At 45.8% G+C, this 26,396-nt stretch overlaps 1 protein-coding gene across 1 annotated transcript in view; it reads left to right on the top strand.

Annotated features, from left to right (window-relative positions):
* Positions 1-26,396, top strand: part of RPS6KA4 (ribosomal protein S6 kinase A4) — a 193,747-nt gene that overhangs the window by 130,950 nt on the left and 36,401 nt on the right. Inside the window, exons 13-16 of the mRNA XM_086938128.1 lie at positions 7,934-8,104; positions 8,711-8,902; positions 9,083-9,242; positions 9,419-9,582. Coding sequence (XP_086794254.1) covers positions 7,934-8,104; positions 8,711-8,902; positions 9,083-9,242; positions 9,419-9,582 — 687 coding nt within the window. The remainder of the gene's footprint in view (positions 1-7,933; positions 8,105-8,710; positions 8,903-9,082; positions 9,243-9,418; positions 9,583-26,396) is intronic.

Here is a 26,396-nt window from a genome sequence, read left to right as displayed (position 1 = left end):
TCCAGCTGCAGTGCCAGTGTGGGCATTGACTTCAGGCAAACGAGGTTGCATTTTACAGTCGCTTGGAGTTCCTGGAGTGATTTGGCGATGCAGTATATATGTGCAGTCTATAGGGAGGGAGCTTTAGCAAAGACTAACCTTCCTGGGCTATGAGTTGTGTGTCCGGAAGGCATGCAATTCTGCCCCCTTTCTGGTCTGTGGTGATGGTTCCAGCACAACCCTCATTTGGCGCATTGTCAGAAACCAAATATAACTAAGTCTACTTGAAGGAGATTGTACTGCACCTTGTGGGAAGCCACTGTAGTTAGCTTCAACTGGATGCAGCCTAGTGAGCTTGTGTGCTAGCTTATATGTGGGTTTAAGAACAACAACTGTGACTAGGAAAAGGACCGACAGGATTGGCTGGTGTCATTGGCATACACGTGTAAGCAAGACCTGCAGCTCAGATCTGAAGAAATACCCAATGGTCTCTGGTGATGACACTCAATTCGTCATTAGTTTTGACCGCCGAGTTATAAACCATAATGGATGGCAAGTAACTTTTAAAGTTAAATGCCAATAAAATGGAGGATCATTATTTGTGTATCTTGCCTTTGGTCGACATGATTGGGAGAGCACATTTCTCCTGTCATGAAAGTGAGCAACTTTTAGTTTTTTTTAGACCAAGCTCTCTCTTGGACCCCTACATTAAAAACATAACTTCATCCTGTTCCCTCCATTCTCGGCTGTAAAATGAAGCCTGCCTTTTATTCATAGTTCTTTGCATGCCACTTTGGTAAGAGCCTGCCTTCTTTCTTCTCTCGAGAATGGTCATGCATTGTACTTGGATCTTCTGGGTAAGAAGTTAAAGAAGACCAAAACATATCAAAAATGTAATTAGTAAACCAGGACTTTTGGTCATGTCACTAAGGCCAGCTGTCCCTTGCATTGGCTGCCTGTTCAGCAACACTTCTTTGTAAGGTGTTGTGTACTTCCGAGCAGTGATTGATGGCATAGACCCCTTTGATGACATCACAAGTGCTGTTATCTGTGCTTAGTTTTTAAAAAATGTGGTTGATTCTTTGTAAGTAAATTGGGGCTTAGACTCTGGAAATTCTTTTAATTTGACCTTCGAAGAATTGCTGCCAACATAGCCTTTCATAAGTCCTTTAAAACATATCACTTTTAATAACCTACATTGAATGCTTGCTGTGCTTCAGGGTTCACAGTGGTGTAGATAATCTAGGTGTCAGATGTGGATTTAACACAAATATGAATCTTTCTGGCTAGTGATGGAATCTGGGCCTGTCTGATTGTTAGAAGCATAGTGGAGTTAATAAACTCCCAGTGGAACAGGAGGCTGTCACTTCCTCCCACTTTGGTAGTGTCTGCACTCTGACCACGGCCTGCTGCCTAACCCTAATCAATAAATTAACTTGTGGGGCCCAAATCTTAAAAATGAGAAGGTGGGAGGTAGGCAGGTGCACACTCCTTTGTTTACCCAGGAGCATTGAATTCTTAATGGGCAGAATTGTCAGGCGCTGGTCACAACTACCTTAAGGTAACCTGGACTGGCTACTAGAGTGTGGGATGTATACCTAGTGTGCCAAGATGGCTGCTCTGTTGGAGCCTCTTTAACCTTTGCTCGAGGAGAACATAGAGTAGTGTTTGGGAACGTTTTGAACATGTTAGGTTGTCTCCGAAGTCTGCAGGGTGCAGGTCCTTCCTTGTTTTTGCTTGAGGTTTCTGGAACTTGGACTTCTAGGGAGAAGTGACCATGTGAAGGTTTAAAACATGAGCAAGTGAGCACAGTGTATTTTGATGGGTGGTGTAACCGGGAGAGGAAACGTAGAGAGGTGTTTCTGTAAGTTCAGAGGAGCATTTGAAGGCAGTGACTACAACCCCTGCAGTGTTTTCAAACTCACCAAATGCAAAAATAGTTTTCGTTACTGTATGTACCTCTCTACAGCCACCAAGGTGGCATGCTTCATCATTTGGCATCTCCTCTTAGCTGCAAACCTCTCTACAGCCTGAAAGATCCGTCAGTTGCCATTGAGAGGTTTGAACAGTGCAAATTAGACAGTCATTCAGTTAAAGCAATCTGCTCTGCATTATTACTTAGCAATCATTTGTAAACAACAAGCTTTGAATCTCTCTGGTAGATCTTTCTCGTTTTCCATACGGTGCAAAACTGCATATTAAAGATTTGACCCTGAAACCAGACACTCTTAGCCATAAGAATTCTCAGAGTGAGCTCTCTTCTTTCTGCTACGTCTGGCCTGTCTTCATGGGTATGTTGATGCCAACCCGGCTTGTGGCCGGAACTGCATCGGAATTCCCTGATCCTCTTAATAACCAGTAAGGGTTGCCGTCTGGTCAGACCAATGAGTCAGTGACCCACATGCATTTTATCCTGCACGTTGTGCATATGGGCCACCTAGTTCCTGAGGACTTCACATGGCACGCCACATAATGAGCTGTGAACCTAAGTTTTTCTTTTCCGTAGTCTCTCAGCAAAATAAGTTAGCTGTAAATTGGGTGCCAGGAGAAGAGTTGAAAAGGGCAGAACAATAACTTTTACCTCCTGAAACACCTTTCTGTGGGCATAGAGAAGATTTGACAGGATCCCCTCTCCTTCTTGAAGGGCTTACCTAAAGTAGCTATTGCGTTCTTCAAGGGTTTGGCAAAACTTTGTATCCGTTCCCTAGGTATTGGCAAGATAGGGTGTGGAGGTAGGGTGGGTTGCATAACGTTTGTTGACACTGCCTTCATATATGTGTATTTGAAGGAGATTCCTCTGTTGGCTATCTCAGTGCTAGATAATCCAGCAGGAAAGAAGATCCCTATGAGGGTCAATGGTGTTCGCAAAGACACTCCCTCAGGGTATCTCATGCCATAAACCACAACAAGAAATATGTAAGTTGCTTGAAATTGTACGGAGTTCCAAGGGGACCATCTGTCTCAATGTGCATGATCTGGGAGCTGCATTCACTTGTTGTGGTGAAGTGGAGTCTGCCTGCCCTCCTTAATATCCACTATACAGGCAGTACGGCCGTGTTAAGTAAAACATCTGTGTCTACTTCCATGTTAGACCCGTGGAACAGGGTATACTGCTGCATAATGGTTTGGTAGACCTCTCACCTTCCAGCTGGACCACAGAGAGTGTCTTGTATACCAATATAAAGTTTTTGTTTACACAAGGACATCCAGTGTCCTCTGGCACCAGGTCACAGATCAACGCATCTCCTCGTGCCAACTTGAAGCAGTCATCACTTCGAACGTTGACCTGCACCTCAGCTCCTGTGCACAGACAGACCTGTGTTAGATACTCTATCAGGGTTCGACCAAACGTTACTATTTAGGAACCTTCAGCAGCTAAGAATTTCTACTGCTCTGGAAGGCTGCCTGACTAAACCACCTGCTTGCTTGCAGGGTACATCCACTCTTCTTTTTAAGCAGGAATTTCCGAGTGCTGAGTCTATGGGAATTTGTCCTGTGCCTGTCTCTATGAGGAGCCCCCTAAACTAGGGTTTCTTCTAGCTGAGCAGTGCAAGAGCGAGTCAGCACTGCAGCAGTCACCACGATCTCCCAACAGCATGTTCCTCAACAAGCAAGAAGGAAGCTAAAACCGGTTGGGGTCAGTACAGGTTGGAGGAAAATAGATCAATGATAACACGGGTAGAGAAGCAAAATATGCAGTCTGTTAACCCCAAAGGTAATTTCGTCAATTGTAAATACAAATACTAAATAATACTTGTAAGCTTGGTATGGCTGGGAGTGTCTAAATGATGATTCACCGATTATGGTAGTTTGCTGATGGTGTAAGGAAGGTGGTAACAAGCGTTGGCAAGAGCAGTGTGTGATGGGTGAAGGGTTGGAATGATGAGAGCCGATCAAGGGTAGTTCCTGCATGTGGATGTTGGGAAAGCCGTGAAGCATCCCTGGTGCAAGGTGGTGAGGGACAACAGTGCTAGTGGAGACACATAAAAATATCTCAACAAGATTGCTGGTTGAAGGAGGTTGCATGTGACATTAGCCCTCTTGATGGTAAGGCTCAGAGGTGTTTGGTGACACCTATCAAAAGGCGGGTATCGTTTTTTCCTCCCGTATTTGGTATAAAACTATATGTAAGGCTAGAATAATGTAGATAGCATGTTCAGGATGCGTACATCAGGCATAATTGAAGTTGGAATTGTGTTCAGGAGTTAAAGAACAACTAATTTATTGGGACATGGCATGACTTTAGTTGGTGTGGAAAGTTTATTCCAAAATGTGTTCACTGAAAATTTGGCAACCAATTTACCTAAGGCATATAAAGTTAAGAACATCTCAATAAGTGGGTAGTACCATTTATGGTTTGGTATTGGTAGACTGAGCAATGAAGGGCTGGTGGAGGCAATAGAGGCTTCAGAAAAGTTGCCCCCCTTAATTGTAGTGCACATAAGCCAGATGGTTTTTGTTTGGGTGTGTTTCGTCCTTTGTGACTTGATCACGGAGTACCTGTTCAGGCTCGTACCATTTGGATCGCATTGGCCTCTGAGGACTTCAGAAACACCTTGCATAACATCTTTGAAGGCATGATGGGCGTGAGTTACTTTGGGATATCATCTTGCACTGTGATCCTGCAAGAGTGCATTTAGTGCTTGAAGCTTGAAAATTGTGGAGGGAAGTGCCAGATGAAAGTAGGAAGTAGATCCCACCAGTAATGTGGAAAATGGTTGAGTCCATTCTGTATACTTTGCCCCTATTCGATGAAGGTCAGCTGTTCATCTAGGCATGAATGAGCACTGCATAAAATGTATATCCTGTTTTACTGCCAGGTAAAGAAAGGGTGGATTGTCAAAGAAATGGTTGACATCTGAGTGGTATGGAGTGTGCTGGCATGAATTTGATGGCATTGATGGTGATTTTAATAACATTGTCATCATGTGCACCTTGGGCATTAAAAATTGTTATACATTTGGCGCAGGGCAATGCCCGTTGGTTTGGTGAAGTGCTGCGGTGCAAGAATGTGAATATCATTTCACATGTAAGATTTTGAAGAGGATGAAATGTAGGCCTTCATTTGTGGTGAGAAAGGCGTTGACGGTACATTGAACCTTGGTACATTTACGGAGACATGGGGGGTAGCCTTTTTGAGGGAAAAGAGATCATAAACCACTAATACATTTGTTACCATATCGGGCCACATACAGGGTAGCTAGATGGTTAACCCATGTACAGAATGATATTTCTTTATGTCTAATGTGGTAGTACCAGTAGAAGAGGAAGGGGTAAAGATTTTGATGGTGTGGTGGACAGCTCGATGGCAGTGGTGAATACTGGGATGGTGCAATTGTTGACATAAGAGATTAGCTAGCGATGATGCATTGCTAGTTGTGAAAAGTACATCCATGTGGTTTGACTACGTGAGAAGGTAGTTTCTGAAATTTCTCAAGCAGATCAAAATGAAGAGAACCATTCGTGTCTGCTGCTTGCTGCATGAAGAGAAGTTGTTTCTACCTAGTAAAGTAAGAGCTAATAGTTCATTTATTTTGCCAGTGATAGACTTTGAGAAGAGTTATTACCAAGAGAAGGGTATAGGAATGGTACTGTTCGCTGAAGCTGGGCTCTGAGGTTACGTTTAAGGAATTAAAGTTGTGCGGTAGGATTGACAAGGTAAGTTGTGAGGCTAAGTCCTAAGCACAGTGTGACTTAAAGGCAATTAGATCATCTGTGTCAACAGTCTTGCTGCAGTCCTTACAAAAAAGTAACTAGGTACTGCTGTGAACTCGCTGAGGTGCCAAGAGCCATCTCTTTAGGATTTGACTTTCAGAGGTGTACAAAGTCAAATGGTCATGGCCTGAACATGGAAAGTAAAGTGGAGTACAATATAAAGTTCAGATTGTACATGTATTACTCACCGTAAATAAGATGTCCATGCAGTGTTGTTGCATCATAAAAGATAAATTACTTTTATTATCAGTAAGACAATATAGGTTTTATGGCATTAATATTTTTTATGAAAGCTTATTTGTTGCTATATAACATCTCGATGTCCTATGTGTATGCACTCTTATCCGTGTACACAATAATAAGGTTAAATCCCACTCTCTAGCCGAGAAAAACCTCTGCTTTGTGTGTCCTTAGCACAGTTACATGTGTGTTTTTCCCTCTCGATTGAATGTATACATGGCAACGATAGAATGTTTTCATGGCAACATAGAAGCTGCCTATGAAGGCAGTGTTGTCTGAACTGTCCTGGTAAGCAGCTGTTACGCATTTGAGTCTTTCGGATGAAAAGAGAGAAAAGCATAGTAGGCAGAAGCCAATGGCAGGGGTAGCTAGACTTTTCCGTTGTGGCTGCAGATGTGATTAGATTGTGATTAGAGGCCCAGGAGAAGAGCCTGTACTCTCCCATTCCTACTGCTCCCTGTCCTTTGGCGTGTAGGGAATGTTCTTCAAAGAAAGACTGCATTGCCCCAGTGACTGATTTCTCTAGAAGTTTCAGACGGAACAACAAGGCCCTAACATATACCGCCCTCCTAGTACTGTCAAGCATTTCAATCTTGCATCTGAGAGAGCATTGTGCACCTCATGTTATTTTGCATTTCCATGTGCCTTTGAGCTCTGAGTCTACTTAATCTGCATGGTCCTCCGTCTGTCAATCCTGGTCTCCATCTTTCGTTCCTGATCCTCCATCTTTCATTCCTGGTCTTCCATCTTCCAATACTGGTCCTCCATCTTTCCATCCTGGTCCTCCATCTTTCCATCCTGGTCCTCCACCGTTCCATCCTGGTCCTCCACCGTTCCATCCTGGTCCTCCACCGTTCCATCCTGGTCCTCCACCGTTCCATCCTGGTCCTCCACCGTTCCATCCTGGTCCTCCATCTTTCCATCCTGGTCCTCCATCTTTCCATCCTGGTCCTCCCATCTTTCCATGCTGGTCCTCCCATCTTTCCATGCTGGTCCTCCCATCTTTCCATGCTGGACCTCCCATCTTTCCATGCTGGACCTCCCATCTTTCCATGCTGGACCTCCCATCTTTCCATGCTGGTCCTCCCATCTTTCCATGCTGGTCCTCCCATCTTTCCATGCTGGTCCTCCCATCTTTCCATGCTGGTCCTCCCATCTTTCCATGCTGGTCCTCCCATCTTTCCATGCTGGTCCTCCCATCTTTTCGTCCTGGTCCTCCCATCTTTTCGTCCTGGTCCTCCCATCTTTTCGTCCTGGTCCTCCCATCTTTTCGTCCTGGTCCTCCCATCTTTTCGTCCTGGTCCTCCCATCTTTCCGTCCTGGTCCTCCCATCTTTCCGTCCTGGTCCTCCCATCTTTCCGTCCTGGTCCTCCCATCTTTCCGTCCTGGTCCTCCCATCTTTCCACCCTGGTCCTCCCATCTTTCCATCCTGGTCCTCCCATCTTTCCATCCTGGTCCTCCCATCTTTCCATCCTGGACCTCCATCTTTCAATCCCCTCAGAAGTAACTTCAACCTTTCCTAACACCGTAGCTACATGCTAACCATCCCGCGTCATTCGGATGACATCGTGGAATTTTATGCTAGTGTGGAATGTTTGTGATTTTTGATCAAATGCTTGTATGGTGTGTCTCCCATGTTTTGTTTCTATGATGAATCTTCTTTTTAGCATTTGTCTGCTAAGATATTCTACAATCTTTACTCTTTGATTTGAACAACCTGGTATTTGTCATATTCTGCAGTATACATTCATGTTGAGGCATTGCTTCTTGACTGGGCAATATTTACATTTTGTGTAACAATCAGGCAAAATTCAGACTGTTATGACCAGACAGCATTTATCATCACTGTAATGACCAATAAATATTCACTCTAGTGTTCTCTGTCTGCATCTCCTCCTACTGCCCTCCCCTCCGCTTACTCCCTCTCTTCCTCTTCATTTGGCCTTCTTCTTTCCAAACTATTTCATCCTGGCTCTTCTGCCCTCCACCACTCCTCCAGTTTCACACCTACCTTGTGATGGAGCTGCTAAGGGGTGGCGAGCTCCTGGATCGAATCAAAAAGAAGAAGCATTTCAGCGAGTCGGAGGCGAGCGGGATCATGCGCAGTCTGGTGTCTGCGGTCAGCTTCATGCATGACGCTGGGGTTGTACACCGGGACTTGAAGCCAGAGGTAAGAGAGCACGTGCGGTCATGGCAGTGTCATGTGTAGAGGTTCCCATTGCACTTCAAACAACTTCATGGTGGATTCTGTATTCTATGCCAAACAATACTTACTGGAAGAGTGTCTAGGAACAAAGGCTATGGAATCTCCAGGAAGGTACCTACATGTAGAAGATAACTTGCTGGTTCTTTCACTTGTGATTGTGCTTGCCCTTGCGAAACACTTATCTCTATTTTTATTTTTTACTATTGTTGTATTTTGTTTGTTTTGTTTTTACGAGACAATGCTCCTAGGGGCATCTCAGAATTTTACATATTTCATCTATCAAATAAGTGTTGGAATGATCTATAATATAAATTTTTACATATTAAAACATTGTTTAAAATGAAGGGTATAGAGCATTATCCTAAGGAGCAGTGAGGGTTATATTGGCAGCTCGTCAGACTGGCCATTCCGTATTGTAAACCTGAGAGAGGCTGGGATAAAGACCTATTGTTTTATGTGATTCAGGTTTTTGCTTGTCAGGTGTTCTGTTTCCCAGTGAGAGCCAAGAATCTACTATGCAAATTATAGCTGCCCAGGTTGTATATATAATTGCTGTGCTTTGCCTTTCAGAACGTTCTGTTTGCAGATGAGAGCGAAGAGTCCCCTGTGAAAGTAATTGATTTTGGATTTGCCCGTCTGAGGCCTCAGAACAGTCAGCCCATGCAGACGCCATGCTTTACTCTGCAGTATGCTGCCCCGGAGCTGCTGAAGGAGGAGGGGTATGACGAGTCCTGCGACCTCTGGAGCTTAGGGGTCATACTGGTACGCAGCTCCGTTGTTAGGGCGGGTCTTGTTTGCGGGCAGTGGACCTGAGAGACAGTTATGGAGCGGGAAGGTCATGGTGGGTTGATGAGGCCGTCTTAGGCAACTGTTGGCACAAGGCTTGGTCAAATCGACTCCATCAACAACGGGTTATAATGTTATTTCTTTCTCTTTCCTTAGTACACCATGCTTTCAGGGCAAGTCCCTTTCCAGAGCACCCAGAAGGGCACGCTGCTCATCCATGCCTCTGACATCATGAAAAAGATCCGGGAAGGCGAGTTCTCACTGGAAGGCGAGGCGTGGAAACATGTGTCTGATGCTGCCAAGGAGCTAGTGCGAGGTGTGATGGAAATTTGTGCTCAGCGGATTCTTCTCTCTGCATTCTCCTCTGTGTCTCATAAGCACTTTCCATTCGAGTGTCCATGTTTCTGTCTCCTCATTTCTCTCATTCCTGTCTTCTGCTGTCCCACCATCAACCATATAATTTCTCACCAGCTTCCTCTCTTCCCTCACTAGGACTGCTCACGGTAGACCCCTCCAAGAGGCTCAAGATGTCAAGCCTGCGCTACAATGAGTGGCTGCAGGACGGCAGCACTCTGTCCTCGACCCCCCTCATGACCCCGGACGTCTTGGAGTCCACAGGTCCCACCGTTCGCAGCTTCGTCAATGCAACCTTCATGGTAAGCTAGGAGCTTTAATGCAATCTGCATACATGACCCACATTCTGTTCCTTCTCCCAACTTACTTTGTACTCCTTTCTCAACCTTCCCAACCCCACTGACCATTATACAAATCTTTACCTACAACTAGCTTCTGCCCTTTGCCTCATGTACTCTTATCTGCTCCTACCCTCTCATCCCGCACTCGTCTGAATCATGTCCTCGTTTGTGGGGTTTGGTCACTTGGTCAATGAGTTTGAACCTTCGGTACATATGTGACATAAGAGTTATATGAACATTGAACTAATATCCTCAATCCACCATAGTGTGGAGCGGTCCCACCACAAGTGTGTTCCAAAATCTGGAGTAAGTTGTAGGTTTTTAACCCCTTGAGCTGTAAGGACGACATGGTCTTATCCTCCGCACCATTGGGGCTGGCTGCACTTAGGACCAGACCAACTCTTCTTTAGCACTTAAAGGTCTGCACACAAAAAACCTTGTGTGTAAACAAAATGGTCAAACAAAGGAAAAACTAAAAGTGAGGCAGAAAAGATTCCTAGCTAAAGCTTAGTGACTTGGAGCTCCTCACTATATTTATGGTAGAAGAGAGTAGTAGGTTTATCGTCGGAACAGCCATGACACAATGGATACATTGTAAACAGACAACCAAAGCCTATGGGGAACTGATGTAAAGAGCACAGTGAGCGAAGGGGTCGGAGTGAAATAGTGAATGAGGCCCAAGCATCGAGGGCAGGGGACAGCATGCTTACTTCAGTAGAGCACGAGGAGAGTGGTCAAACCGAGAGAAATGTGGGTCAGTGTTAAGAACTTCCTAGCAAGAAGGGAAAAATAATGAGTAAGACAGTGTTACGAGGACTGCCTCCAAAAAGGAAGCAAGTATGCTCAAAAGTGAAAATAGTAAATGAAAATTTGATACTGAGGACTCCATGAAAACGGCATGCTCATTAATGAGCACCTGTGAATAGTCACTCTGTATCGCTGGACTCTAGGTTCCAATGTAGATCATGCCTTCTTTTGTGAGTGGGCGAATGTCCCTCAGTAGCTCCCTCTAGAGCTCTTGTGAGAACTAGTTTTGTTTATGATGAACTCATGCCCTGGAATCCTAAAGCTACTCCTTTTTGGAATTTGGATTCTAGAACCAGAATTACCAGCACCTCTGCAAATGTTAATATTATCATAATATTAGTCTAACGTCTCAAAGCTATTTCTGAGTGAAAGTTTAACGTGCAGATGTAAATAACCTTTTTTTTACTTAAGTGTAACTCCACTTTTGAATTGCATAAAAGGTAGTTTTACAACAATAGATAGATGTAACCGCACATATATTTTCTGGTGAGCAAATCTACACCCAGGGGTGGATAGTGGACTTTCCAGGGCACTGAAAGGGTTGAGACCATCGCTAGAGTTCTGTTTTACAGAAACAGAATTCAGAATCAAGGCCTCTGTCATGGACTCCTTCAGTTAGACGTAGAAACTTGGGGGATGGGGGCAAATACAGAGTAATAAAATGAACGACCTTCTGTTTTTGCCAATAGTGAAGTACCAAGTATCCTTAAACTGACAACCAAGGCGTTTGCAGTCTTTTCCTCTCACTTGAGCATGTGAGTCCTGTCCCTTACTTAGGTGGAAGAAGATCCATGGTTTTGCACCTAGCGTCTTCTAGGGCTCACCTCGAATGCATCAGTAGTCAACTGCTGAGGTGCTGGATGTTTTTGCTGAACCAGATCCCCTTGATGCAGAGACAGAAGAGGCAGGGTCTTTCAGGGTTCCAGCCAATGAACATCCCACAGACTGCCTGCCAGAACCTCTGAGGGGGTACAGAGTGAAGGATTCTCATGCCTCCCCACCTATTAAGGTCCACAGGGACCTAGCTTCATGCCGAAGTTGCTGCCAAAACAACAATCGACGCCCATGACCAGACCTTAAATGGCGATATGGGGTGTTTCCAAAGCACCAATCCTTGAAAGGCTGGAAGCGAAACTGGATGCAAAACAGAATATTTTCATTCATCCTGCCACTGGCATGATTTCTTCAAAGCCCCTGGGGAAAATCTCCAGCACATTGCTCCCAATGCCCAAAAAGTGAAGACTCTCCTTCGAGGAAGAAATTACCGTCCTGGAACCTCAGTGCCCGGTCCTGGAAAAGCACATGCCCAGGCCACAAGCCCTATGGCATTGCCGCTTTCACCCAGTCACTTTCCTCCACTACATTCCTATTCTCCACTAACTCCACATTCTCCAGAAGGGTCAGCCCGCTCTTATTATGACTTCAGCATCCACAGTGGGGAGGGAGCCCCATATGACCATCCTGTGGAGGCAGGAGTGGGATAGACTATAATGTAATCCACCAGATGGCCCAGACCTTGAACCCTTTGCCATCAAGCCTTCACCCCTGATGATTCTACTGTGAATCATTCAGTACTTTATAGGGCGGCTCATCACCATAAGATGGAGATGCACACCAAACAAAAGGAGAATGACTTCCTATGGAAACCATTTCACTAACTGAGCACAAAATCTAGTATTTACCAATGCTTAAGGGGTTGCTTAAAAGGGCGTCAGAATTCTAAGAACTCAGTTTGGGCAAAGTTAGGTACACTCAGTGTGGAAGGGCCAGATCAGGCTTCTCCTAGTGACTCTGTAAACTAGAGGCCAAGCCCTCCCTTACACTCTAGTTGTTAATACAGCAAGGAAGCTGGTGTCCGTCCAGGCAACCGGGGATGTCTTCCTCACCGCACCCCAGACAAGGAAACGCTGAGGGAAAGAGAGTCTGTAGTAGGTCGAATTACCCAGTCGCGAATAGCCAACTTCGTAGGTTTGCTCTCTCACTACAACATGAATTGCTGGGAGAAAATGGTGGTCCTCAATAAACATTAATCACGATTAGGTGGCGGCAGAGGTCAGGAAACAGAGGACGCTGCCTCCTATGCGTACTGTAACAAACTACGAGATTCCGTTCGTGTAGTTTTGACTGTCTTTCCACTCTCTTTTTTTTTTTTAGATAGAAAGCAGAACGTTATCTTAAAATAACCCTTACCCACCGAGATTTCCCTTGGTGGCATGTTTCATTATAGGGTCTTCCTGTCCTGCTGCGGAGCAGGCCATGTTGCGACCGACTAATATGTTAGAGCACTTTTGATCATCTACTGTGAAGAGTCGGGAGGTATAAGAGTGGGAGCGTCTTATCTATTGAGAAACTACAGTTAAAAATACCTGGAAAAAATGATTTAGTCAGACCTCTAGCTAGTATGGTTAAAATAGCAATCGAAAGACAATTGTTTGTGTATGTATTTCAAATGTCTACATGTTTCAAGCCATTAACCCAAGACTTTTCGTCAGGGCCACCAACTGAGCCCTAGTACTACTCCTATTGGTGAATGGCTATCAGGTGAATATCCTAAATGAGTAGAAATATATATACACAATACAATTCCCAATCTGATATAGCCTATCTCCACTGGCAAGGGAGTAGCTTTGAGAAAGTCTGGCAATAAGCGTCCCTTCCCCCGCATGAGCTCATGAGGCTGAATTGTGGCAATATACATATCTAAAAAGAAACGCTACTAATTGGGTATTGTATTGTGTATATATTTATTTCTACTCCTTAAAGATACTCACAAGAGTAAAACGTAAAATACCTGTCGAGGGGGAGTGGAATATCAGATTCCCAACACAGTTTGATGGAAATCACACAGGTCAGTGAGTTGTAGCAGTAGTTTAGCAAGGCTACTGCCTCAAATTGCATACCACCCCACCCAATATACCAGCTACATAACACATCCTCTTGTAAGCACAGCACACCGTCTTGCAAGAAGCAGTCTCAGCCTTGCTCCAGAAGGTGCCTTACAACCAGTGCCCCTACATTAGTGAGGAGAGGGAATCTACTTGCTATTTTTCGTTTTTCAGGCCTCGAGAAATATACTCACCCGCTCGCGAGTTCGATTTGATCAGGGTGAGCTATTTTTAGGGGCCTACTGGCCCATTCTGGCGAGTCAAAAAGTAAATGAGCAATAAAGACACCTTTCTATCTTGTTTTTATCTTGTCACATTTGCTGTGGTTCAAAGACCGAGGTCAAATGCCAGCTTATATCTTGTACGCTTTGCTGCTTCTTTTATCCTGAAGCTTGGTGTATACTTTTCTTTCTCTGACTGCAGAGATGGAGATTTTGTAAAGTGAACAGTCTGACAATCATGTGGTACAATGAGTGGGAAATGAAAGGCTGTAGGATTTCAGAGTTTTTTTCTAAAACAATATTTACATAGCCTGTAAGTGAACTGTACAAATATTTCCGTAAATGTTTTGTAATACTGTGTGATGGAAACAAAGATTTTATTATCGAAACAAATCAGAACACGTTACTCAGTGATGTGAGAAATTATGAATATTTTTGCTGAAACCCAATTTCCACCCATTGTGTTGACGTTATATAGTTTTATCAGTATAACTGCATGTTAGTGGGAATGTTTGTGGCCATTTCAGTGGGAAATGTGCTGTCTGTAAATGACAGTGTGCTACTACATCATGCTTTAATAACATATATATTAAAAGAGAGAGATTTTAAATCTGAACTGAAAAGTATTCTGCTTAGTGACGTGAGACCAGTTTCCAAGCCCAGGTCATTATAGTTGTATGGAGTAGACCTTCTACTCCCAAGGTGGTACTTGTGTGCAGAGACAACATGATAGCCATGTACTCTATCCATAAGTTATGCAAAACACTCTGCCCTCCTTTCAGTATTGGCACACACGTTTTGGCATTGGGAAGCTTGCTGTCATGTTCATCTTTTGGCAGAACACCTCCCAAGAGTCAACAACAATTTTGCAGGACACATCAACATGTCCACAAGTAAGAACTCCACCAGAAAGTACTCTGAAAGTACTTCTATTAGTGGGGGACTCCACTCACTGACCTATTCACCACCCCAGAAAATGCAAAATGCCAAAGCTTTGCCTCCAGGTACTCAAGCTGAAACTCCATGGGCAATGATTTATGAATGAATTGGTTAGGTATATTTGACTATTTTTTCCAGCTCTCCCACTCAGTCTATATGTAATCAATAACATGAGGGAGGTGTCAGCCACCCTTATCCTTGTAGCCCCATTTCGGTCCAGGCAGTCCTGGTATTCAATCAATCAATCAATCAATCATTGACACTTATAAAGCGCGCTACATACCCGTAGGGTCTCAAGGCGCTGGGGGGGGGGGGGGGGGGGTGCCGCTACTGCTCGAACAGCCAGGTCTTCAGCTTCTTCCTGAAGGAGAGGTGGTCTTGGGTCAGGCGCAGGTCGGTCGGGAGGGAGTTCCAGGTCTTGGCGGCCAGGTAGGAGAAGGACCTTCCTCCTGTAGTCGCTCTACGGATGCGGGGGACGGCGGCGAGGGCGTGGTTGGCTGATCGGAGGTGGCGTTTGGGAGCGTAGAAGTTGACTCGGCTGTTGAGGTAGCTCGGGCCTTGGTCGTGTAGGGCTTTGTGTGCGTGGGTGAGGAGGCGGAAGGTGATTCTTTTGTTGACGGGGAGCCAGTGAAGGTCTCTCAGATGTTCGGAGATGTGACTGGTTCGTGGGATGTCGAGGATGAGTCTGGCTGAGGCGTTCTGGATCCGCTGGAGTCTCTTCTGGAGCTTGGCGGTGGTACCGGCGTAGAGGGCGTTGCCGTAGTCCAGTCGGCTGGTGACGAGGGCCTGGGTGACGGTCTTTCTGGTCTCGGTGGGGATCCACCAGAAGATCTTCCTTAGCATGCGTAGGATGTTGAAGCACGCCGAGGAGACGTTGTTGACCTGCCTGGTCATGGAGAGGGAGGAGTCCAGGATGACGCCCAGGTTTCGTGCATGGTCTGTCGGTTTGGGTGCGGTGCCCAGGGCGGGAGGCCACCAGGAGTCGTCCCAGGCGGAGGGTGAGGAGCCCAGGATGAGGACCTCCGTCTTGTCCGAGTTCAGTTTCAGGCGGCTGGTCGTCATCCACTCGGCTACCTCTTTCATCCCTTCGTGCAGGTTGGCTCTGGCGGCGGCGGGGTCGTTGGTCAGGGAGAGGATCAGCTGGGTGTCGTCGGCGTAGGAGATTATGCTGAGGTTGTGTTTGCGTACGATGGCCGCGAGGGGGCTCATGTAGACGTTGAAGAGGGTGGGGCTCAGAGATGATCCTTGGGGGACGCCGCAGATGACTTCGGAGGCCTCTGACTTGTACGGTGGTAGGCGGACTCTCTGTGTTCTTCCGTCGAGGAAGGAGACGATCCATTCCAGCGCCTTGTCCTGGATGCCGATGTTGCTGAGGCGCCGTACTAGGGTGCGGTGGCAGACCGTGTCGAATGCCGCGGAGAGGTCTAGGAGGATGAGGGCCGCTGTTTCTCCATTGTCCATCAGGGCTCGGATGTCATCGGTGGCGGCGATGAGGGCGGTCTCGGTGCTGTGGTTGGCTCGGAAGCCGGACTGTGAGGGGTCGAGGGATCCGTTCGTCTCGAGGAAGGCGGCCATCTGCTTGTTGACGGTCTTCTCGATGACTTTGGCTGGAAACGGGAGGAGCGAGATGGGGCGGTAATTCTTGAGGTCGGTGGGGTCCGCTGTTGGTTTCTTGAGAAGAGCGCTGAGCTCGGCGTGTTTCCAGCTTTCAGGGAAGATGGCGGAGTCGAAGGAGGTGTTGATGATGTCTCGCAGGTGGGGTGCGATGACAGCGTCGGCCTTGTTGAAGACGTGGTGAGGGCAGGGGTCGGTCGGTGATCCGGAGTGGATGGAGTTCATCGTGCGGATGGTGTCTTCGGTGCTGATCGGGGTCCAGGCGTGGAGGGTGGTGGTGGGGGGTGGTTGTTCGGTCATGGTGTGCGTTGGTTGGTTGTTGAAGCTGTTGTGTATGTCCGCGATCTTGTTGTGGAAGTATGAAGCGAGGGAGTTGCAGAGGTCTTGCGATGGGGTGATGTCGTTGTTTCCTGCGCTGGGGTTGGAAAGCTCTTTCACGATGTTGAAGAGTTCCTTGCAGTTGTGTGCGTTGTTGTCCAACCGGTCCTTGAAAGCTGTTTTCTTGGCGGCGCGGATCAGCTGGTGGTGTTTCCGGGTGGCAAGTTTGAAGGAGGTCCTGTTGTCTGGTGTCGGTTCCCTTTTCCAGACTTTCTCGAGGGCTCGGCAGTTCTTCTTGGAGCTCTTGAGTTCGACGGTGAACCATGGGGCCTTCTTGCTGCCGGGTCTGCTAGGCGGGGTCCTCAGTGGGGCGAGTTCGTCTGCGCAGTTGCTGATCCACTTCGTGAGGTTGTCTGCGGCCTGGCTGGGGTTCGCTGAGCTGGCAGGAGGGTGCTGGCTCAGGGAGGTGGCGAGCTGGTCTGCTGTGATCTTGTTCCAGCTTCTGCGGGCGGCCTGTTTCTGGTGGTGGTGGGTCGTCGTTCTCTTGAAGGTGAAGTGGACGCAGCTGTGGTCCGTCCATTGAAGCTCTGTGGCGTGGCTGAAGTCGATGTCTGTGCTGGAAGAGAAGACTGCGTCGAGTGTGTGTCCGGCGAGGTGGGTGGGGGTGGACACCAGTTGCTTGAGTCCCAGGTTGGCGAGGTTGTCGAGCAGGGTGCTGGTGTTGCGGTCGTTGTTGTTCTCCAGGTGAAAGTTGAGGTCTCCCAGGAGGATGTAGTCAGCGGAGGGGAGGGCATGCGGGCTGACGAAGTCGGCGATGTCCTCGCTGAATGGGGTGCGTGGTCCCGGGGGTCGGTAGATCAGGGTGCCTCTGAGGGTGGTGTTCGGGTTGGTGTGGATCTGGAAATGCAGGTGTTCGGCGCTGGTCAGGGTGTTGTCGGTGCTGGTCGTGAGACGGATGGTGCTCCTGTGGACGATGGCGATGCCTCCTCCCATCTGGTTGGCGTTTCGGTCCCTCCGAACGATCTTGTAGCCCTCTGGGATAGCGATGGCGATGTCGGGAGCTGAAGAGGCGTTCATCCAGGTCTCCGTGAGGAAGGCAACGTCAGGGGCTGTGGCGTCTAGGAGGTTCCAGAGTTCGATGGCGTGTCTGTGGACGGAGCGGGTGTTGAGCAGGATGCACTTGAGGTGGGTGCTGCTGGTGTTCGACTTGGCGGGTGCTGGTGCGAGGCTGGTCCGGGTGCAGGAGAACTTGCAGGTGTGGCAGCTGAAAGGTCCGTGGGTACCTCGTGGAGCGGCTAGGTGGCATTCTGGGAGTCGGCCGGTGTTGAGTGCGTTGAGGGTGGCGGCGGAGTACGTCAGGCGGGTAGGTCGGGGTCTTCGGGGGCCAGGGGTCCTGGCGCTGGACGCGATCCGGTCGCGGACGGGCGCAGACGGGCTTACCTTTGGCGCGCCTTCGGCGCACAATCGGCGCGCCCGCTGCGCGTGACCGCTGCGCGTTCGCACGGTCGCCATTTAAGGCGAAGTGCGCGGGTGGGCGGAGCAGCTGGGAGGCGGGAGCGGGGAGGGTACAGAAGAAAAAGGGGCGGGGCTAATGGCGGTGGCGGGAAGCGGGGAGGGAGAGCGGCGAGGTAGGCGGGCAAGCAGGAAGGAGACAGGCACAATGGAGGTCAAATACACGAGGAGAAAAACGTCACAGAAAAAACAGGCAATAATACAGGACAAAACGGGGAAAAAACAGTGGAAACGCGATCTCGGGCACAGAAATAAAACAAGCACAATTTTCCGGCAAAACGGGCAAAAACCAAAGGGGAGCGCTCAAGGCAGCAGCGAGGACGGCGCTGAGGCAGAGGCAGGCACTGGGGGCACACGCAGCAGCTGGTGGCCGTGCGGCGCGGGGGTGTCCCACAAGTATTCCTTGCTTTTAGAGTGGTCGGACTGTCGGCCCACACAAACTCCCAAGCAGGCAGGACCTTCTCACTCAGCAACCTGGTCAAATTGAGCACCCAGACCTCTCAATCTCGCAATATGGCACCTAAGGACTGAAAATATGGATATTTACAGCTCCCAGAGGATTGTATGACCATCCTACAAGGAGCACGTAGGCCATTATTATGGCCTCTTACTCAGCCAAATGGAAACAGTTCATAAATGGTTTCCATTCAGGATATATGTTCATACCTTTTCCACGTCAGCATAGCAGGTGTAGCGTGCACCTCTTCACTTAGCAGCTATAACTGCGTACATCGATGACATGGAACATGTATCACTTTTTCCGCAATCTTTTAGTAAAGGCGTTCATGGAGGGACTTAAGAGGGGTATACCCCCAAGGACACCACCTGCTTGGAACCTTAATGTTGTACTAACATGACTGATGGGGGCCCTCTTTTTAACCACTTCACTCATGTTCCTTGCAGTTCCTTTCATGGAATGCTGCTTTCCTTGTAGCAGTAACTTCATTCTGATGAATTAGTGAGCTGCAGGCTGTTACTAACACAGAGGCATTTATACACTTCACAGGGATAGAGTGGTCCTTAGGACAAACCCCAAGGTGATGTCACTTTTTCATATCAATCAAACTATTGAGCTGCCTGTTTTCTTTCCACAACCAGATACCGTAGCAGAAAGAGCGTTACATACCCAAGATTTTAAGAGTGCTTTTTTGTACTACATTGGTAGGACTAAACCTTTCCGAAGGACCAATCAACTCTTCTTAACATTTGCTAAACCTTTTAAAGGCCAAACTGTCTCAAAGGCAAGCATTGCAAGGTGGGTTGCTAAAAGCATTCAGACCGCTTATGCATGGGTGACGGTGTATTCCCTGTACTCCTAGGGCTCACTCTACACAAATAGGGAGCCACTATGGGTCTTTTAGGGAACATTTCCTTTCACATATATCTGCAAAACCTCTTCCTGCTCACTCCACACACATTCACAAAACGTTGTGTGGACATATTTATTTTCAACAGGCTATGGCTGTAATAAGAATTTTGTTCCGAACATCTGCATCATCTGCCCCTTAGCCACAGCAAAGAGGAAACTGCTTTATAGTCCATGCTAAGCATGTAGATCTACAGCCACACATTCTGCCAACAGATAATGTTACTTAGACTGTAAGCATCTATTCGTAGCATCTATATTCATATGCAATAACTCTCAATCCCGGGGAGTTGGTAGTGACAGCACTTGTTTCTTACAACAAATTTACATGATTTTTTTCAGGACATGTAGCAAGGCACATACTTCAACACTCAATTTTCACCAACTGAGCATAACATAATCGTAGGGTGGATTGGTGCCCATGTGCATTGTAACACTAAGGGAGGAGTCCCACTGCATCTCGTGACTCTAAGCCTCATTGAAGAAAAACAGCGTGTAATGTCGGAGCTCAACACTAGATGGCAGGAGTATACAAAGCATGTGAATCTACACGCTACAAACAGATACCTTCAAGGCAAGTAACACTTTCTTTCTCTACAGAGAAGTACATTTTCCCGGTGGAGAATAAACTAGAGTGGAAATAAGTTCAGTTGCACATCTGAGAAGGCAATACATTTTGGCATTTATTAAAATTATGTTCAAGGGTTTCCATTTAGACGAAGTTTGGAACTACATACATTTTTATTGGGCAATTTTATAATTTTTATTTGTGCTCTGTTGACTTGAATGCAACGAAAAAGGTTACCCTGCCACCAGTTTGATAGGCTGTTATTTATTCCAACAGACTACATAGCAATGCATTTAGTCATTGTACATGCTTAACGTTTAGCATTTAATCATATCAATTTTATGCGCTCATTTCATTTTTTGAAAAACATAAGGCATTCAAAGATACACCTCTCAACATTTGAATAGAATAGCGGTGACATGTAAAGTATACAAATAAATGTGACTGTACAAATAATTGTGACCAACATACAACTAAGTCAAACAAAAAAGATACAGTGCGTAAAAAAGAATAAACCAGTACAATTCTAGATTTTTAGTTCGACAAAACCGCTCTCTGTAAACCATCTTTTACTGGCAAAAAATGTAAACAGAGAAAACATCCAGGGGTGAATATCTAGGTTTCTGTGGGGTGGTTTATACAATGCTTAGACCCTCTCCAGAACTATGGATTGATTCATACACCCTTGTGGATTTAAAGCAAAAGCTGGCGCGTTTCCAATCCCATAGCGATATTAGGGATTTTCATCAGGGCTGATAAGTACACGGTGTAATCTGTGAATAATGGAGCTTGCTTTCCCTCTGCACGAGCGTACAAAATTGCATTTTGAATTTCTTTGTAGACTTCTATTATCACCAAGATTTTACTGCATTCACTCAGTGTCCTTAATAGTTCCCAATTATGTTGGTCATCAGCTAGTCTGGTTTGTAGTCCAATTCAAGGGTTTGTTATTTGTGTAAACCTTTGTCGTGGTTTGAGATTCAACTATTGTTTGCGTAACATTCAGCGCTGGAGTGAGGAGCTCAGCGTTTGGGTTAGGTTAAACGGGATTGATTTGCTACCCTTATTTTCCCAACTTCAATTGCATGCCTCTTCGCAGGACCTGAATTGTCTTCTCAGTTTCACACCATTTTTCCATATGTAGAATTGCTAAATGTTAAACATTGTACAATGACTAAATGCATTGCTACGTAGACTGTTGGAATGAATAACAGCCTATCAAACTGGTGGCAGGTTAACCTTTTTTGTCGCAATTATTCCAAGTCTCACCCTGCCCCCATAAAGGACGTAACCTCTTTTTTGATAAACCTGTTGACTTAAATGGCATGCCATTATTTTAAATGCAATACATTAATTTTTTTAAACAGTGTATATTTTGAAATGTATGGAAAACATATTTCAAAAATATGCTTAAGTATTGAAAGGTGTACCACATGCTTCTGAAAGTGTCTGAAAAATATTCGTCTGATGGAATAATCTTTTTGCAGATTTCTCACCTTATACATATCCCTCTGTCGTCAGGCTGGGCAGTAAACCTTTGCCCAACAATAACTCTCCTGCGTATGTAGGTGACACTGTGCTGTTTGTCGCAAACGCAGTACACCAGGTGTGACGTCATCAGAGCATATTAGATGCCAGCTGATGTGCTGTTCTCAGTTCCTGTTTTTCTTGAACTTTCCGGTTTTTCTTGAACTTATTGAATCATGGTTGAAACTGTCGGAGCTTAAACTCTGTCCGCCGATCCCCTACAAAGGGTACTAACCCTGTATTCAAGGCGAGATATGACTCTACTGGCTTTGACAAAGGTATGAGACCCTCTTCTCGATCCAACTTTTGCGCATACGCATGGGTCATGAGACGGTATCACTTATTGTATAATTGATGGCTCCTGTAATGGACACTCCAATAGGGACAACAACTATAGCTAATCTTCGAATATTATTGTTAAATGTGAAAGGTCTCAATCAGCCAGTTAAACGTCAAAAGGTACTTGATTATCTACGTAGGCAGCGTGGAGATATAGCCTTACTGCAGGAGACAAAACTAGAGGCGAAGCTATTTCACACATTACGTAACAAATATTACACCGAAGTGATAGGCTCTAAAGCAATCTCAAAAAAGAATGGGGTGGTGATGCTAGTGGCCAAGAATGCGAATGTGGACGTAGTCTCTACTACTACAGACACGAAAGGGAGATGGATTTCGGCGAAATTACGCAAAGATGACACTGAGTTCTTTATCACAACTGTTTATGCCCCAAATACACATGATCCGTCCTTCTGGGTAGGCCTCTCGAAGCAGATCATCTCCATTCCTGACACAGCACTCCATATTTTGGCAGGCGATTTCAATCTCCCATATGACCCTGTATTGGAAAGGGACTCTAAATGCGTCTTTCGCCCAGGCAAAGCCCATAAGGCATTCATGAAACTATGCAACAGATTCCATATGGTGGACACGTGGCGCTTACTGCATCCTGATGGCAGAGACTACTCCTTCTACTCCCCGCCACATGACTCGTTCTCGAGAATCGACTATATACTCATATCTAAAAACGCAGTGGCAAGAGTTGAGGACGCGGACATTGCTCCCAGATTAGTCTCTGACCACTCATGCGTCTCCCTTACACGATCTAATCTTAAACCATCTACCCGTCAATCTATGTGGCGATTTAATGATACTATTCTTAATGACACGAAACACAAAGAAACCCTTGATACCGCCATTAGAGACTTTTTATTGTCCAATTAGAGAGGGGACACTTCAGACACCATCCGTTGGGAGGCACTGAAATCCACTATAAGGGGACTTATTATAAAAATATCCTCTGCTATTAATAAAAACCGCACTGCGGCCTTGTTGAAGTTAGAAGAGGACATTTCGAAACTTCAGCACAAATACCTGATGAGTAGGAACCCTGCAGTCCTAAATGAACAGTCCATTCAAAAATACACCTATAATAAACTTATCAGTGAGAAAGCAGGAATTTGGCTGGACAGGAAGAAGCGTTTTAAAATCTGCGACTCGAACAAAGCAGGGAAGGGGTTAGCGGCTTATCTTAAATTTAAAATTCAGAAGAACACCATTACTTAATCGATGGCGATGGCACTCCTAAGTCTGATCCCACTAAGATTGCGATCATTTTCAAAGACGTTTATGAAAAACTCTATGCTAGGAACGTACACGTTGACAGTGAAAAAATGGAGAAGTATCTCTCAAACTGCACACTACCAACACCTACGACCGCAGAAAGGGAAGCTTTAAATGAACCGATCTCTGAATCGGAGGTGGTTAGCGCGATCAAATGCCTTGAAAAAGGGCAAGCCCCTGGCCCTGATGGCTAAACTGCACCATTTTATAAGACTTTTGCCCATATTCTTGCAACTCCTCTATTAGAAGTTTTTCAAGAAATTAGCACCACAGGAGAGGTCAAGGGAACTATGGCTGAAGCCGTAATTGCTGTAATACCCAAGGAAGGCAAAGATCATAAACTACCCAAAAATTACAGGCCTATCTCACTGATAAATTTAGATTGTAAGCTCCTGGCATCGATTTTAGCAAAACGCATCCAGAAGGTTCTGCCGACCCTAATACATCCCTCGCAAGCGGGATTCCTGAAGAACAGGCTTTCGAGCGATAACACGAGAATTCTGGCTCACGTTATTGAAAAAGCGAAGTTCTTATCAACGCCCACCGTGGCTATCACACTAGACGCTGAAAAAGCGTTTGACAAAGTTGACTGGACTTATTTAAATGCTGTACTACACAAGTTCGACCTGAGTCCCCTATTCACTAGGTTAGTCATGTCCCTCTACGCCTGTCCCTCTGCTAGAGTGCGGGCTGGTGGCGCCTTTTCCTCCCCCTTTAGTCTAGAACAAGGCACTAGGCAGGGTTGCCCATTGTCCCCGTCCTTATTCCTCCTGGCAATTGAACCCTTTTTGTACTATATTAGGGAAAATCCTGAAATTGCAGGAGTTCAGTTTGCAGACTGTACAATCAAACTCACGGCCTATGCTGATGACGTATTGGTCATGATTGAAAGAGCTGATAAGGCTATACCGGCGTTACTCTCCACAATCGAAGAATTCTCAAGTGTATCTGGGTACTCCCTGAACAAGGATAAAACTAAGGTGAAGTCGTTAAATAATCTGTGTGCTAAAAACATCCTGGGCGATTACGGGCTGACCTGGCAGCCGAAGAGTTTTAAATACTTAGGTCTGGAATTTGAAAGGGATTTGGTAACCACCATAAAAATTAATGAGGAGATACTCTACAAAATAAATACAGAAACTATTAGATGGCTGGTCCCCAAAGTTTCTCTCATGGTGGGGTAGGGCGGAAACATTAAAAATGATGATCAGTCCCTTGGTAAATTATATGGCATGTATGCTCCCCATGACCTTTTCAGAGGATTTTCTACATAAAGTTGAGAAGTCGTTAACGGACTTCCTGTGGAAAGGGAAGAAACCAAGAATTGCCATGAAGAAACTGCAATTGCCAAAGCTTAAAGGGGGCTTAGGTTTACCAAATTTCAGAAACTACCAAACCACCTTTCTCTGCAGACAAGGAGCTTCCTGGTTTACTGAAGACCCTACTTATACGCCCTTATGGATTGACATTGAGAGATCCATTATCGGAAAGGCCCCGCTCTCTGCTGTGCTCACAATGGATCTCTCACACCTTACGAATTCTAAATACATCATACTTAATACCAAGAGAGCTCTCTTGCGGTTAGACCGCGCTCACAAAACTGGTCTACAAATCCATAATTCATCATCTGCTTCTTTATGGCGTAACCCGTCAATCAAAATTGGCGGATCGCCCATAATATGGGACCACTGGTCTGATAAAGGTGTTAATGTGATTGCAGACCTACACGAAAATAACATGCCACTACCATTCTCGACTCTGCAGGCTAGACACTCCCTATTACCGATTGACTTTTACTCATTCCTGAAGCTAAAGTCAGCCTTATCCAGCAGAACGTTCAAACTAGCGACGCCTTGGCTGAAATCTATGCTCCCTCACTTTCAATCCTCTGGACATTTTGTCTCAAAAATATATAAACTTCTTGCACCAACACCCAACAAATCGATGAGGCGTAACGAAGCAAAATGGGAATCAGAACCAAATAACACTGGCATAAGCATAGACTGGGTCAGGATACATGCATCAGCACTCACACATAAGGTCTCGCCGATACTATCACAGACCAAATATATGATTCTTAACAGTGCTTTCTGGACCCCACAACGATTATTTAAGGTTGGCCTACGAGATACACCGAATTGCTGGAACTGCTCCTCGGGTATTGGGGACCTTCCACACATGTTATTTAACTGCCCCATGCTCCAAACATATTGGACTAAAATCTTTGACTACATTGGGCACACGTTTGACATACACCCTACAAGGGAATTCATCTACATTATCCTGGGGGCTTTAGACCCACTACTAAAGGGTGATCATGACCGTCAGCTCCTGGATCTCCTGCTAACACTAGCATGCAAGGCAGTCCTATGCAATTGGAAATCAACATCTGAGGTCTCTTTTAATGCCTGGAGGGAATGGCTATCCAGCATTAGGGGCACTGACAATCCTGCTCTTCACTCATCACCATGGCAGGTTACCAACAAAAAACTATGGTCTTCTTTAGACCAGGCCTCCTTTACCTTCGATCCATCATGATACACCATCAATGAGATTAACACTTAGTAAATGTGGGGGTGCTAGACGCACGAATTGTACTGGTTATATCCTGCCCATATGGACTTACCAGACTTAGATACAATGTGCAGGGATGACAAGTATACCTGGTATTATCTGATAAGATTTGGATGGAGAGCTCTACGGAACTGTGCACAACCGTGAAGATTGCAATGATGGCATATTCTATTGTTTACCGTGCTCATTTATTTATTTATTTGCTTATCCATTTCTTTATTCATTCATCTCATCTCACTTACAGATTCGGTCTGATGTTACCTTCTTGTTTTCATTATGCTTTATTTTCCGTTCCTGTATGTATTGTTCTATATGCATTGATCCATGCTTGACCACGGCGTCACTCCAATACGAATGTAAATCTACTGATGCATTATGGCCGTTATCATCTTTGTTTTTTGCTCAATAAAAAAGATTTGAACTCAAAAAAAAAAAGCTGTCTTGCTGCTTACTGACCACATTTATTTATCAGTGCTTAGATAGAGACTAGATCAAATGTCTTCTAAGGTTTTAGGTTTTAAAATTGTCACAGGTGCAGTCTATATCTCCAACTCATTGATGCTCAAAATGGTTATCGGGAAGTGGGAGGCAGTGCTGGTTCCGGCCAACGCCTTCAGGAATACATCAAAGTAGTCCGCTTCACCTTTAGGTGAGACTCCTGATAGGGAAGGATTTCCAATAAGATCTTCTGTCACAAAGCACCATAAGAAGAAGAAATTACCCTCTTCCTCAAGCAAGTGGTCGGAGGCTTGATTTCAGAACCTCCCTCAAATGCTAATGTTTATAAAAGTGTCAGGAGTTTCCGTTTCCATCCGCCAGCG

Source organism: Lissotriton vulgaris, chromosome 9 (genome assembly GCF_964263255.1).
Source record: "Lissotriton vulgaris chromosome 9, aLisVul1.2, whole genome shotgun sequence".
Classification (NCBI taxonomy): Eukaryota; Metazoa; Chordata; class Amphibia; order Caudata; family Salamandridae; genus Lissotriton; species Lissotriton vulgaris.
The sequence above is the reverse complement of the archived record's forward strand: the minus strand, read 5'-3'. Positions and strand labels throughout refer to the sequence as shown.